Source organism: Syzygium oleosum, unplaced genomic scaffold, assembly GCF_021117445.2.
Source record: "Syzygium oleosum isolate NSW1041296 unplaced genomic scaffold, Sole_v2.1 Sole_v2.02, whole genome shotgun sequence".
Taxonomy (NCBI): Eukaryota; Viridiplantae; Streptophyta; class Magnoliopsida; order Myrtales; family Myrtaceae; genus Syzygium; species Syzygium oleosum.
The window spans coordinates 16,865,517-16,881,411 of NW_026607486.1; the positions used below are offsets into that span (position 1 = coordinate 16,865,517).

At 38.6% G+C, this 15,895-nt stretch overlaps 2 protein-coding genes across 3 annotated transcripts; both read right to left on the bottom strand.

Annotated features, from left to right (window-relative positions):
• Nucleotides 1-524: 524 nt before the first annotated feature.
• LOC115671877 (pre-mRNA-splicing factor ATP-dependent RNA helicase DEAH10) lies at nt 525-8,197 on the bottom strand. Of its 2 annotated transcripts, none has more exons than XM_030593547.2 (13): nt 7,994-8,197; nt 7,734-7,780; nt 7,541-7,621; nt 7,049-7,265; nt 6,112-6,526; nt 5,239-5,442; nt 4,401-4,561; nt 3,655-3,840; nt 2,920-3,151; nt 2,188-2,387; nt 1,954-2,088; nt 1,607-1,814; nt 525-1,338 (listed from the first exon to the last, which is right to left on the bottom strand). In XM_030593547.2, the coding sequence occupies exons 1-12, from the start codon at nt 8,095-8,097 to the stop codon at nt 1,631-1,633; spliced, it is 2,166 nt and encodes a 721-aa protein (XP_030449407.1). In that variant the 5' UTR covers nt 8,098-8,197; the 3' UTR covers nt 525-1,338; nt 1,607-1,630. The 2 variants fall into 2 exon arrangements, with proteins under 2 accessions (XP_030449407.1, XP_056164179.1); XM_056308204.1 differs by having other exon boundaries at nt 7,712-7,780; nt 7,994-8,186.
• Nucleotides 8,198-9,753: 1,556 nt separating this feature from the next.
• LOC115671898 (cell division control protein 48 homolog B) lies at nt 9,754-15,480 on the bottom strand. Its single transcript, XM_030593580.2, has 12 exons — nt 15,292-15,480; nt 15,131-15,175; nt 14,920-14,975; nt 14,548-14,697; nt 13,887-13,994; nt 13,359-13,458; nt 12,908-13,180; nt 12,661-12,830; nt 11,569-11,697; nt 11,032-11,119; nt 10,883-10,960; nt 9,754-10,247 (listed from the first exon to the last, which is right to left on the bottom strand). Exons 1-12 carry the CDS (start codon nt 15,478-15,480, stop codon nt 9,951-9,953), a joined length of 1,683 nt encoding a protein of 560 aa, XP_030449440.1. The 3' UTR covers nt 9,754-9,950.
• Nucleotides 15,481-15,895: the final 415 nt, after the last annotated feature.

A 15,895-nucleotide genomic window follows, 5' to 3' on the forward strand; every position in this document is an offset into this window, starting at 1 on the left:
GATGCCGCGCCGCGAGCGCGAAAGAACACAGTTTCTCTTTCACTATACCCCAATAGGCAAAGTACTTTCATGATCCTCGCAACTATTGGAGAAGTTCCACATAAATGTGGATCTGAACAGGATTCGGACTGAGCAGGCGATATAACGCCCGACCAACTTCTTGCGTCAAAACATTAAGACAGCATATCCAGACACCCAAAAAACATGTGGTCAACACAAATGGCACATACCATAATACAGGACAAGGCTGGTCCTTTTCAACCTTCTGCCAGTCCCAGCGAGTTTCTGGTAAGGTGACTTTAAATGATAATCAATGGTGCTTTGGCTAGACAGTGGACATGCCCTGTTCTCCATAATCTTCTCCACATTATACAGCTAAGATGAAAAGGCACTCGGAATCAGTACCTACCGTCAACCTTACCCAAACATTCCACAGTCCATGCAAATAACTCTCCCGAGCCTTTCGATTCGAATGGGACGCTCTGCAAATCACTGCATCAAATGGAAGTGCAAAAGAAGAAAAATAACAAACCGGGCCTTGTATATCGTAAATTATGAAAGCTGGAGGTGAATCCACATACACTTGTTTGCTATAAATAACTTCTCTAGTTTTGAACCAAGTATAAACACACACTGATACAACTGACTAGCCTCAGACTTCAGAATCACGCCCAGCTTGATTTTCAGCTACTGCCAAAGTCCCCATCTAAACCTGTCGATACAATGTGTTGAAGTGTGCCACAAGGTAATTGTCCCTTTGAATAAACCGGCACATGAGAACATAATGCTCCAATTCCCGCCTAAAAGCTGCAAGTTCCCATAAATGTTAAAATACGTACTCATTTCCACCAAGGACCTAGAGTTACTGAAGACATCATCTGGCAAAATGGCCTCTTGATAAAGGAATGGCTTCACCAAAAATTATGCGAAGGCAAGACCAAAACAGGGCTCTTTGGTTCCATTCAGTCTACTGCCTGCTGATAATCAAGTCACCGTCTAAGGCAAATTTTGACCATGAAATAGAAGGGTTCTTGGCAGAGAAACCAAAGAATCAGCCATGGATTTTCAAAACATGCTGTGCCCTTCCTTAGCCAGTCCCAGTTAACTAGACCGCACATACTTCCATCACACGCTGCACCTTTCAGGTACATTACCATCAGATAATTTAGTGGATAAGACATAAATCATTGAAAATAGCCTGAATCCATTCCAATTCCCATCATAGCTCCCACCATGCAGCCTAGATACCAGCCCTTTTTTTTTGGCCAAAAGATATCAGCCCATTGAATAGCAAAGTTGTTGATGCATATCTTCTGCTGTTAATACGACGTCAGATACCTAATAAATAATTCCAACCAAATAATGACCAATAGTTAGGAAGGCCTAGAGCAATCAAATAAATACAGCACAACCAAGAAAATGTTTCTCAAACAAGAAAAGCACACAAAATAAGTAATCCATCATCTTATAGTACTTTTCTTTACCAAGGCACTTCACCAGGAACAAAATATAGTAAAAAAGGAAGGAAAGCACCGAATACTCACTAAATTTAAGGATAGGCCGAATACAATATATGGCATTCACATAGCACCAACCATCACCATACCTGTCAAAATTGATCCTGGGGATCCTATCTCGGCATGCTATAATACTGAGGAGCCAGCTCAGTTAGCCACAAGTAATCGATTCTGGTTATGTTGCGAATGTACTTGTGATTAGTTTGAACTAATTCATTGAAGATAATGCACTCTGGTTTTGTCCGAAATAGTACAGAAGAAGGATGGATCTGCACCACCTGACCACTTGCCAAAGCCCTATTTTCCACAACAAATATGTATGTAATGTTAGGAAACGGAGTCTATAACAGAACTGGAAAGAAGACATTGATTGTAAGTTGGATCTATGTTAACATCTTAAAGATAACAGGAAGTGGTCCGAATCAACACCCAGCACCTGTATGAACCTTCTGGCTGCTTCAAAGCCGCGTTGAGGAAAAAGGAAGCGGCAAGGCATCTCCGAAACTGAACCATGTCATCGCCACAGGAAGCAATTTGAAGCCCCATTTGCTCTACATGTCCCTGAATCTGTCTGCACGACATCAAACAAAATGCATAGTTGGAGGATCAATAATGCTTGTCCAAAGAAATATGAAGAAGCAAAGGCAAAATGCAAAAGTTCATAGACAACCTGTGAATGTCACGTGCATGTCTAAGGGACCTGCTGTTGATAAAATTTTCTTTGCACCATTTTTTGAGAACTTTGTCGTCTTTTTCTTTACCTTGACCACTCTTCCTCTTCTTCAAGAACTCATCAGCAGCTCGAAATACATTAATCAAGGTGATGTGGTCACCCTCTGCACTTGAAAAGCATTTCATTGCAGTTCTTGCCTGGCCCGACAAAGTTAAGTAGTCAGCTCTCCAGTTATATACAGAGGAATGGAAGTCCATGAGGTGCAACCAAGCAGAAAAATTCACCAATATCAACCAGCCAGAAGGTTGCTTCAAAAAGAACCCAGCAAAACAAGACTAAAACGGAGGGAAGAGCCTATGAATATAATTTCCGCTTATTGCAAATTAATGAAGCAATTGCCCACTCAAGGACTTGAATATGACATTATCACAGCTGAACTCACAGTTAAGGATATTGGATGTTCATGAACTCACAAATCCTGTAGATAGCACTGCAGGCATATACTTGACCTTTCGGGCACATTACACTTGAATACAATTACAACTAAAAAGATATATATATATATATATATATATATATATATATATATATAAAACCACATTTTTGTTACAACATACTTAAGCTAATCCTTTCAGTAATTCAATTTACATAATGTGCATCCACTCATTGCATAAACGACTAGAAGAAAAGCAAGATGAAAGGCCTCACAAGTATTAGTTCATAACTTACCTCTTCTAACTTCTCACGAGGGGCATAAAATATGGATTCCACTGAAAGCATCGCAACTGCAATCAACATTTCTTCCAGGCAGTTAAACTGACTAGCCTGGATGAGTGCCTTTGAATAAATGGGATCTAGGGGAAGCCGAGCCATCTGGTGCCCCAATGGATCTGATAGTTTACAGTCTTCTGTTAGAGCACCCAGCAAAAATAACTGCTCCAACGATTTCACAATAGCTGCCCTGATCAAAAGCTTACGGGTGTCATTACCCAGCAACAAATACAGAGAGTAGTAGGTAATGTAAGGATGCCCTATCATAACCCATTTTATGTCACATAACTTCATCATAACTTTTCAGCCAATTTGACCTGAATAAGCGTCAATACAGGAGAAGCACCATAACAAATTCATGTGGGAACAGCATGACAACCTGGTCCACCCATATGTTGCATAAGAATGAATTACCAAATTTTCCAAATTTTTCCATCAGAGAAATGGTGAAAATGAAGGTGAAATAGAAAATTTTTTGGTACAAAAGAGACAGGGTGATGCGAAATGAAGGATAATTTTCAAAGGACGATTTAATAGCCAAATTAAATCATTAATATAGATGAATCCAACAAAACTAGATCAAATCACACTAATCAAGGCTTAAGAAAGATGACATGTCCACAGCCTAGTATACACACTTAAGTATGCACAAGAGAGTAAATGATAAAGCAATGAGATCTCTCAGGGAATAACCTTGGTGGTTTTTCTATAAAGTCAAACCCAATAACATCATCCACACCCAAAGCCTTCAGTTGCAAAACAACATTGGAAAGATTGCATCTCTTAATCTCGGGCTTTGTCGAATCCTCAAGTTTCTCAAATTCACTTTCTGGGTAGAGACGAAAACACTTCCCAGGTCCTTCACGCCCTGCTCGTCCACTGCAGTAGCAAGATCCAAAATGAAAGGTTGAATACACGCAAGATCCAAGATGCGCAGAATTGATAAAATAACTCCATGTTATCATGTTTTACTTTTAAAAAAAAAAAAAAGAAGTGACCAAGCAAACATTGAATGCAAATTCAACTCCTCAGTACGATCCAAATCTTCAATTACAAGAAAAGAGAAGGCAAAAGAGATGAATTTGATTCAAAAAGTCCACGCGTGGCCAACAAAACCCCCTTTCATGCCAAAAGATACCTATCTTTAAAAAGTTAAAGGTAAATTAAAGGACATATACCCCAATTTCTGAACATTCGCACTGTCTCAAAGTATGCATCCACAAGGGAATGACAAGAGACCTGTCTGCCATCCATATGTTTGCATTTTAGGGCAGAAGATAGTGTTCGTTTTTAGTCAAAAAAATTTGTATGGCATCACATTGGGACTTCAATACCTGTGCATCTAAATGGTATCCCTTCCCCTATTTCTTCTTTTGACTGTATTTGAAATGTGATCACACTACAAAAGTATAGATCAGAGTATGATGAGTGCAGACTACCTTCTTTGAAGAGCCTGAGCCTTGGAAGTTGGTATGACAATTAATGATTCCATGCCTTTAGCCGGATCATATGACCGTGCTTTCACAAATCCAGGGTCTACAACATACTTTATCCCAGGTATTGTCACTGATGTCTCGGCTATATTAGTGGCCAATATGACCTGAAAGAGTCCAATTATATTAGTAATAATCACTACCAAAATAAATGTTCACAAAATTATTTTAGCTTACCTAATGACAATGACGTCGCCGTATCTAAGCAACATTAGCAAATAAACAACAAACTGAGAGGAATATAAATATGATATATCAACAGTTCATAAATCCAAATAGATTGTCTGAAGGTAATGAGATTAATCATCTTGACCACAAAATGTTATGCTATCACAATAGAACCACCACCAACAACCAGATTCAAAGAGTTTATTAATGTTAGAAACCCACTGTCAACAGCACAAACGAGTCTTGCGGGCAGTCTATATATGTCAATATGTGAAGATACTGAGGATAAGAAAAGCTGAGAAATATCACAAAGAATACTTTGTTATTGCTTGTCCTACAAGTGAAGTAAATGGGCATAAATATCTACTATTCTCTCATGCTTCACCATACCAAGACAAGAATAGATGACAAGAAAGATGTATGGGCAGTCAGGCCTCACGTAACGTTAATGAAAAACATTGACGTGACTGCTATTAGAAAAAAAAGAAACATTAAAGTGGAAATAAGGTCCACATAATCCAAAATACAAATCGTTACTTTATAGAAAAGGATCTGACTTTAACAGGAGCACTGCACATATAAAAATTGCAAAAAATTGAGCATCTTGGATAGTCACCTTACGAAATCCAGGATGAGTGGGTGCAAAGACACGCATTTGTTTCTCAGAGGGAAGAGACGAAAATATAGAAACAGTCCACATATTACGGTTGCCGTCAGGCAACTGCCGTAGTCGCTCCTGAATAAGTCTTTCAACGGATTCAATCTCCTCTTGACCAGTCAAGAATACAAGGACATCTCCTGGACCCTCCTCCAAATGGATCTGAGTAATGCAAAACATGTACTTATCAAATGCAAATATTCCAAGCCAACTGATTGGGATCAAACAAAAGAGTAGCTCGCATAGCAATATTTCCAAGGAGAAAACAAATTAGGAAACTTTATTGAGACATCACTTAAATTAATGACGCTGAGTGAATATATGCACCACATTCTACATGGATAAACTTAAAACGCCTTTTCATGAATCAGGTCAGATGGTAAATTATGTATCATATCCTAGTCAAATAAACGAGAAGTGATTTCGGAAACCCACAATGCATTAAATGTTTGGCAAGCCTTCAATAGTAAAAATCTATGGAAGCTAAAGCAATAAAAAAACCAATTAACAAGAAACCCTGAGGTGCTACTGCAGATTCTAGTTTATGAATCATCTATAAAAGTTCTATGTTTTTAAACCTCAATATAAAAAGAGAGTTACACAATCAATACAGCATTTTATAGACACCACAACAAAGTTGCTGTTTAGCAAACATTCATTGCAGTCATACCTACAGCACAACATCGAACAACAAAGCACCAAAACTACCACATTAAAAGTTAGAGCAATGACACATCAACTGTGAACCAAAACATTAACTTCCTAGAATAGGTTGTAATTCCTTTTTATAAAGACATAGAAGGCCTAAGCAAATAAGGACTAAAAAACAACCTGGAATATGGTAATCAGGGTTGCATCTAAATAATCTGGTTGAGGATGAAGAGTATATAGTGTATCCACAGGAAATTGCCGCCCCTGGACATGGACGGCTCTTGCACCACCAAAGTACTCAGAGAAGACACGTGCGTCTAAGCTAGCAGACATAATAATCAACTTCAATGTAGACAATCGTCTGCTTTGGCATTGTTTCGAAGTACTGGACCAAACACCTTGCCCTTTGTCCAGGGCCATGCCATTGTTCAACTGCTTATTTTCGGTATTTAGACAATCATTGGCAGATGCAGACCTTTTATTCTGAACATCTTTCAACAAGCCCAACAGCACATCAGTGTGGACTGTTCTTTCATGAGCTTCATCCACAATAAGCACGGAGTACCTAGAAAGATACGGATCCAACAGTGCTTCCCTGTAGAAGAGTAGTATCAGATCCACAGGCAAAGATTGGAATAAACATAAGTTGCTAATTTAGCAGAATACAAGTTTCACATGATTTTTCCATATACTGTAATTGGAAGTATGAAACTTCTACTGGTTCAAACTTCCCTTGAAAATCTCAAAAATAAGAACTAAAGCTTCAGCCCAATTAGCAAGATGTCTAAAATAATTCCAGCTAGTTAGTAGATCTTGCTCCACCTATAGATCTAAGGAAATAAGACCAGTAAGTCTCCTTTTTACAATCACATCTAGATTACAAAATGAATTCGGTAAAAATGATTCGACTCAACGGGCAAGTTAGCCCACTGTAAAATACCGATGCACCCAACTACTGAATCTTACAGGAATCTTCAATCTTCACAGATAACAAACTGGACACAAACAAACTTTGGTGCCCCAATTGGAAGTCAGGATGATCCTATCACAAGCAGATGTCATGAAACTGACTGAACATATTACACAAGTCAGGAAAAGATAATGGCAGAAACTTAACCTTAGAAGCAAACCATCCGTCATGTACTTGATTCTTGTTGAACCGGATGTCATGTCATCAAATCTGATAGAATACCCGACCCTTTGGCCTAACTCAACCCCAGATTCCTCTGCCACTCTTCTGGCAACAGTAACAGCTGCCACACGCCGCGGTTGAGTAATCCCAATAATCTTCCCATCGCGACAGAACCCAACGTTGAATAGAAACTGTGGTATCTCTGGAAAAAAAATGCCAACAATATAACAGCTCCCTTAAGGAGGAAAAAGGAAATAGTAAAAGGCACAATTATACATGTCATGGGATTCTCTACGGTAATATGTTGCACTGTGCAACCTCATTCTTTCAACACTTGGATATGACGAAACATCATGAAACAAATATATCACATTGTACTATGTTTTGTACCCAGCCATGATGAAATGCCACACAATTGCACGGAACGGTGCGGTAACATAGACAATACCTACGTGCTATACCGACATGGATACTTACGTGTAGTTTTTCCACTTCCCGTCTCGCCAACGATTATCAAAGTGTCATTGTTCCGCACCTCCTGGACGAGCCGCCTCTCCACTGGGGACAAAAAAGAAAGCATCAACTAAAACTCAGGCAAACCCACAACCCAGCTAAGGTGGATTCATGGAAACAAACAAACAAACAAACCAACAACCGAAGGCCACAGTACCCAACGCGATCGGCAGAGACTTCCTCTGCTGCGCGATCTTCTGCCTCCTGCATTCCAATCAAAAATTCGGCGGGCATTCAAGTTTTATATTTTTTTTTCCTCCCAAGAACAAGCTAAGAGAGTTCACGGGCTCTTTTTCCCTAAACTCCTGACATTATTCACTGAATCCCCAAGAACCCAAAACGCCTCGGAGCATCAATATACTTAGTTAGCAAAGAGAACACGGTGAAAAACAAAGATGGAAGGAGAGAAAAGAGAACCGATTGAAGGGATTTGGTTTGGCGTTGTTGGCGACGCTGGCGTTGGAGGGCAAGCCATTGAAGTGAGGAGGTCGAGCTGCGTCGCCTTCTACGCCTTGAGCCATCGATTCCAGAGAGAGCAATCTTCTTCGTCGCCGGAGGAGCCGCCGTCGGTTCAACTAGAAGAACGGCGATGAATATATAGGTCTCTCTCTCTCTCTCTCTCTCTCTAACGAGGAGCAAAATTACATGAACTCGAAGGTTTTTTCGGTTTTTTTTTTTTGGTCGAATTTTTTCTTCTGGTCGGCAAGAGGTGTTATTATACTTCGCTTCGGAAAATATAATTACTAGGCACAAATTGAAGGGTTTCGATAGGCTTTTCAATGAAGTTAAAAAGGATTATTTTCACTCGTACTTTAATCTCATTGTGAAAATTTCAAGGGTTTAAATTTTTTTTTAAAATAAAGTACGCGGATTGCAAGATTTAAAAAATAAAACTAAAAAATGAGAACCCTTCGAGATGAATCCTTCGAATTAGTTGACGGTGATTTATTAATGTTTAATGTTCTTTTCTCAATTCATTTTTTTTTATTGAAAGTGAATAGATCGACAGATTTCTTAGTTTATTTCAAGTGCATATGTACTTTCTTGATACTAAAAGATACTGACCCTTATTTGTTTTCGCTAACTTCATATATTGAAACTTACATTTTCACATTAAAAATTAATTTTATCGTTGAAGAAGTAGCTAGTTTCTAATATATTGCAGTTATTAATAAATTTGAAATAACTTATTCGTGTGTTTAAGTATAGCAAATCATCGATACTTGCAACGATCACATTGCCAAGAAAATTATCCAAAAATTTCTCAACCTATTGTAAGGCAGCTAATTCAGTTCTAAACTTTTCAATTTTGTCAATTTAGTCCTAAACATTTTAACAACTTACCAATTTAGTCATAAACTTTTCAATTTTGTCAATTTAGTGTTAAACATTTTAATGATTTGTCAATTTAGTCGTAAACTTTTTAACGATTTGCCAATTTAACGAGTTATTAATCAACCAAATAAAACTAAATTCCTAGGTAAAAAAAAAGGGATAAGCGCATTAGAAGTCTTAAAACTTATCACGAAAGTGCAGTTGAATCCTAAAACTTTCAAAAAGTGCAATCAAGTCCTAAAACTTGTCATGAAAGTGCAATCAAGTCCTAAAACTTTCAAAAAGTGCAATCGAGTCCTAAAACTTGTTGCGAAAGTGCAATTGAGTCCTAAATCTTTTTAAAAAGTACAATAAAAAGACGAACTTAATTGGACTAACTTGACAAGTTTTAAGACTCAATTGCACTTTGTGACAAGTTTTAGGACTTAATTGCACTTTTTGAAAGTTTTAGCACTCAATTGCACTTTAATGACAAGTTTTAGGACTTTCAATGCACTTGTCCCTAAAAAAAATTATAACTAAATTCTAATGTTATTAGAAAGTTTGTCATATATTTACAGAAGTTTCATCCCAATAGAAATGGTAGATAAAAGCCAGCGGTAAAAATGTAAGTCTAGTAACATAAAAACCTAAAAACAGTAAATTCAAAGGTAAGTTTATAATTTTCCAATTATACATTTACAGTAACATCATGTCAACAAATTTATTAAAATTCAAATGTAGGTCAATAAACACAACCAATTAATAAGATTGGCGACTCTGACTTTATGTTGTAACCTTTTTCAAATATTTGCAATAACTTCACCAGTAATGCCAGTAAATTTTGACAAACACCGAGAAAATTCAAGCATAAATAATTAACTAATTAATCAACTAGATATTCGTAATTTCAAATGTAAGTTGGTAACTTACCATGGATATCTACTAAAACATTTGACAAATTTACTAAAATGTATCGACTCAAGGATCACATCCAGCAAACATCACCGGATGACATTAAGGTCATGTCAGTTTGGATCGTATAGTCACAAGGCTTCAGCTATCGAGTCCTTCGAAACGATTCATACGAATGAATGTCTGCTTCGGACAATGCTGGCTTCAAGGACTCCCTAACGATTCGGAAATGACGGTCATAAACGGCAGTTGCATGTATGTTTTCTCTTAGAGCGACCATTCCTGCTTCCCTGCACAGGCCCTCCAATTCGGCTCCTGTGAACCGCTCAGTATGTTCTGCTAAATCTCCAAGATCGACATCATTTCCTATTTTCATGTTTCGAGTATGCACGCGCAATATCTCATGGCGAGACGCCAAATCTGGCGGGGGTACATAGAGCACCTATAAATTTACAAGAAAAGGTAATCGTGAGCTTGACAGGGTAGTCAAAAAGAATTAAATTGTTCCATCACATAGTACACACTCCTACACTAGACAACAATTCCTTCAACGGACAAATAATAGACTAAATAGCAGATAAATAAATAAAAACTACTCTCTATCGGTAATTTAGAGTTGCCAATATAGGGGGAAATGGTCAAAGAACATCTTTCCAGAAAAGAATAAAAGCACGAAAACAAATTTTTTTCATATTAAGATACTAGATTTCCCGACCAAAAAAAAACAGATGCTAGATTGAGTTTTAAACAATACTTCAAAGAGTGTTCACTCAAAAGTTGAAACTGAAATTAGCTCAACAAACATTTTATTAAGACTAAAAATAAAACTAAAAGTTAATAAAGAATTAGAACCATAATTATGTGGAGAATAAGTAAATTGCCAATATTAAGGAATTACATGGCATTATTAGCAAGCTAAAGCCAATCTGGACTCACTGACTTAAGAAAGGTGGATCGGAAGTTCCAATACTAAGCACTTAACAGAGTACAAAATCCACAAAGAACTCAGCAGACTCGGGAAGAAGGTCACAGAATTACAGCCTGAAGTCTAGCTCAAGAAGCAGTAACATTCCTTACCAAATCAAAACGTCCAGGCCGCATAAGTGCTGCATCAATTGCATGGGGGCGATTTGTAGCAGCTAACACAATGATTCCCTGCCCATTTGAGGTAGCATGAGATAGAAGCTAATCTTAATTTACTATTTATCAAACACAATAATGCTCACATTTGCCAGTTCTAAACCGTCCATCTCAGTCAACAATGTGGATAATAGCCTCTCTCCAACTATGGCATTGCTGCTTGATTTACCTGCACTGCAAGTGAACCAAAATAGAGAAGCCGCATTATACGTCCACTTTTATTTGCAATTGCCAACTTTATCGTCCAACGATAAGTCAGATATCATGGAGAAGAAAAATAACCAGGAAGTCCACAAACATTAATAACTTTTCACATAGTAGGAGGTTCACCCAACAAATGAAACGAGAAAAGATACGAGGGTATCTTTCGCACAACACATTGAAGAAGCACCCTACACTCATTCCTCAATGTTCATTACATCAACCAAAATGACAATGTGTTCATTGTACTTCAATACCAGTGACAAATACACATGCTTTCTAAGAAAAGATGACTTCTTCCACAATATACTCAAAGAAAATCTTCCTTGTCAACAACTATATCTGAACAGAACAATATGACAGCACCATAGCTTGCATGGAACACCCCAAGAATGATGTTACACAGCCCTCAATAAACTCACCGCTTGCCTGCCACAACATCAGCCTCATCAAAAAATATGATGCTTGGTGCCGCAAGACGAGCTCTTCTAAAGGTATTCCTCAATAAGGCTTCCCCCTCTCCGACATACATTGAATATAATTCCGCTCCGCTGAAATATAAAGTTTGCAAATTCTCAAGATAAAGGAATGTGATAATCACATCAGAAAATCAGATAAGGAAAAGTGGAACATTAAGGCTGGTTACATCCTCTTAACTTTTGGCTATTATAAACAGGAGATACTTTATAGGGTCGCAACTTCGATTTGTCAACAGCACTGAATCTTGGTTTTTCTAACAACCAGATTCTGATGTAGTCATCATGCTTAGCTAAAATGAATAGTGTCGTAGAGTTGGAATCTATTTCAAAATGATATAACTGGAAAGTACGCTTATTATCACACTATTGCAACTTCCTTCTTTCAATGGCTAAAGAAATTAATTCCATCAGCAACTTCTTAGATGATCAGGCCTCATACTCTTATCTTCACTACAAATTAGAGACAGCATATGGCCAAATTCAAGCTCCACTGCGGAATCAATTAATAAAGGAGTAAGTTAAGAAAGATGCTGAATCTTTAATACAAGTCCTTCTAAGACTTTGGTCTTTAACTCAGATTGAAGATCCAACGATTATAATTTGTAGTGTGATTGACTATGTTGCATAAGCACCAACTTAATTAGTAGCAATTTTTTTAAGACAATGCAAGAAATTGATCCACCCACAGATTTAATTACTTTTCAGTCATCATTCATATAAAATAAAAGCCACAAACAGTTTGTTCACATGAACAAAATATCTTGTCTGAGGGTAGGTTTGCTCATACTGGATGCAACAGCTGTTCAATTCTCCGAGCCCATTTCACAGAGTTTCATATTCCACCTTTCTTTGCCATCCTGGCATAAAGTAAAGTTACCCCTCCAGACTTGTGAAACAACAAGCCATTGGATCTAGTGGAGAGTGGAACTTTGTTTTATTGCCTAGGGTGAAGGATGGAATTACAAACATGGCATTCCCCCTCTCCTTAAAGTCTCAGAGAATATATAGTTGTTCAGGGAGTTGTTGACATCAAACCTTAAGGAAAAAAAAGAAGCTTGGGTAGCATGAGCAGCGGCTTTCGCCAGAGTAGTTTTTGAGCACCCTGGAGGTCCATGCAGAAGTACTCCACGTATTGGTGATATTCCCAGCCTCGAAAAAGCAGCCGAATGTTTGATAGGCCACTCAACAGCTCGCTGAATCTTCCTCTGATCAAAGTTAAGAAGGTACAAAAGTCAAAAAATGGACGACCAAGGCCTGAGCACATAAGAATGAGTTCACTGACCTTCAATTCCTTATATCCTCCTATATCATCCCATGATACCTTAGGAATTTCCACGGTAACACCTCTTGTTATACTTGGGCCAACAATAGATCTAGCATAGTCCCAATCTTCCATTGTAACCAAAACCTGCTCTATATCTGAAAACCTTTTAAGAGCAAAAGCAGTTGCCTCACGGCATAAAGCTTCTAAATCAGCTCCAACATATCCATTGCACATTATAGCGACGGATCTCAAGTCAACAGTAGGATCCAAAGGAACTTTTTTTGTGTAAAGCTGACAATCAAGAAACAAGGAGTCAAACTGTTATATCCACTTTGAGTAAACCTAACATTCAACTAACTCAAATTCACAGCTTTCAGGTTTCAAAAATCTGTGCAGCCTCAATAAGATTGGCAGATGTATCCAGTGTGATCTTGGAAACAGCCTATTAACACAATAATTTCTATGATACCTGGAGAACTTGAAAGCGCTCTTCTTCATTGGGTGTTGTAACTTCTATTTCAACATCAAAGCGTCCATACCTTCTAAGTGCAGGGTCAATTGCATCCACTCTGCAAATACAGAAACAAAGTACTGAACGAAGAGAACAAACGACCAAAGCAAATGGAGAAAATGTACTTAGCGAACGTCATCAAAATAGCCATCTAGTTGTGATTTTCCATTCTTAGAAAAAACTGAAGCAATACAGATTAGGGTTATTGGCTCTCACCAACCAATGTGAATCACTGAAATTCTTCTCAAAAGCAGGGATAAAAAGTTTCACACTAAGAAGGAACAGCAGAACGAATGAAATATGGCTTCTCATTTATAGTCTTCATAATATAATAATCTACAAGCTTAAGGTATTAAGTTTAAGGAGGCATGCCACAAGGGGCCAGACTAATTATCAGAAGGATGAAATCTAATATAATCTCATTATTAAACAATACCCTAATATCTCATACAACAATAAGCCCTAGTCCATATGTGAAGATTTAACCTGTTAGTGGATGCAACAACAACTACTTGTGGCAATGATTCTGATAGTGGCTGAATAGAATCCATCAGGGTACATAATTGAGAAGTCAAACGGACATCTTGCTCTCTTCTGCACTTTAAAAAATAACTGAATTAAACTGAATATTGCCAAGTAATCTTTATGGTAAAGTAATAGCAAAAATGAGGGAAACAAACAGGAGAAATTGCAATTCAGCATAAAACTGATAATGGTCTGAAATGTCATTGTTCTGCTAGCTGCTTTTATTAAGATTACATATATTTTCTTAAGTAACATCATATTGGGTACTCTGAACAAGTTATAGGGTGCAGGGTAGTATGAACCCAAACCATAAAAACCTACCTTGTACTCACCAATTCCAAAATTTTGGAACCTGGAACCTAGCTTTGATACCCAGCCTAGGACATACCCAGCCATGCCGGTTCTGGAGGGTACGCTGGTTACACAGGTTCTCGTGCACACCGCTACTAATTTCCGAGTGATGCCTACTACTGACTAAGAAAATCCTAATGCTGCTTATATCGTATTCTCCTGTTTTCCACATTTCTCGTATTAAAATGATGCGACTTTAGGTTTCTCCATAGCAAAATGCTTCCCAAAGCCAATAATTGATTGCTGAGTAGGAGATTCTCGGGAATCTTACCTAGAATTACGATGAGGGCAAAGCACATCTATTTCATCTATGAAGATTACCGATGGCTTGCCCGACCTTGCAATAGCAGATGCTTCAGAAAAAGATTCTCGCAGAACACTCTCGCTTTCTCCAGCATGAGCTCTGTGAACAGCGTGCGGACTGCAGTACAGACCAAGAGAATTTAGTTGCAAGCAATACCTTGCGTCTAAAGCAAGCCCCGCAGATTACAGAGTAAAGAGCCTAATTTGTATCTACCAACAGCAATTAGTTGAAAAGTGAACGCCTTTTGTTTTCGCAGCTTTCCAGATTGTCTTATGGTCTGAACATGAATAGCTTCCCCGAGAAAAGCGAATGCATGATACATAATTACATTGAAAGTACCTGATAATGGTCAATTGCGCGGAACATTCTCGCACAACCGCACGGACCAAGCTTGTCTAGCAAGGTAGATATGAACCCAAATGAAAACCACTCCGACGCGATAGAAGAAAACCAACCACGCCCCCTACGACGACTGAGAGGCGCTCCACGAAAATGAAAAGGAAACAAATTGCTCTATATTACAGGTGACAGGGCATTGTCGATCGAGTACCTTGCCAGTGCCCGGCGGTCCGTACAGAAGCAAGCCTCGCGGCCACTGCGAGAAGCGTCGCGAAACGCGGTCAGGTCAAAAATCCGAAACGGGATATTCTCGGGTTGCAGCTATAGGAGGTTTCTACGGGTAAAGGAACGTAGCGAGGGAGCGAGCAACACCTTGAGGCCGAGCCGCCGAGCTTCGCGGGAGTAGAGGAGAGGGAAGGTGATGAGCTCTCTGAGAGCCTCCAGCGCTTCTCGGTTGCCGCCGATGGCCTCCTCCGCCCTCCACCGGTCGCCACCGCCGCCGCCACCACGGCCGCCGCTGTCGTGGCCATCGACGCCGGGACGGTTGCCGCCGCTCGTCATTCTAAGTCCTCTGTTTTATTTGCGTGCGCGGGCGACCCCAAGAGACTTAAAAGTGGACTTCAGGGTTTTAGGCTCTTATTCAATGTCGCTCGTCAAGAAAAGGCGGACAAATCGGGACAAATCTTTTGCGGCCTAGTTCCCTAAAATAAACCTCAAAACTTTGGGTTAAGTTCTAATTCTATTCCGAACTTTTTTTTATCTGAAAAAATATCTCAAACTTTCGGCCCGACCCAAATTTGTCTCGAATTTTTCTTTGTTTATAAAAAGGAAAAACCATCTTTAGGTCTAATATTAAACCTACTCCGAACTTTTTTTATTAAGGCTGCGTTTGGGAACACTTTGGTGGAAAGTTTTTGGAAAAATATAAAGAACTTTAAGTTAAAAGAGTTTTCCAAAATTAAAATTGTATTTGTTA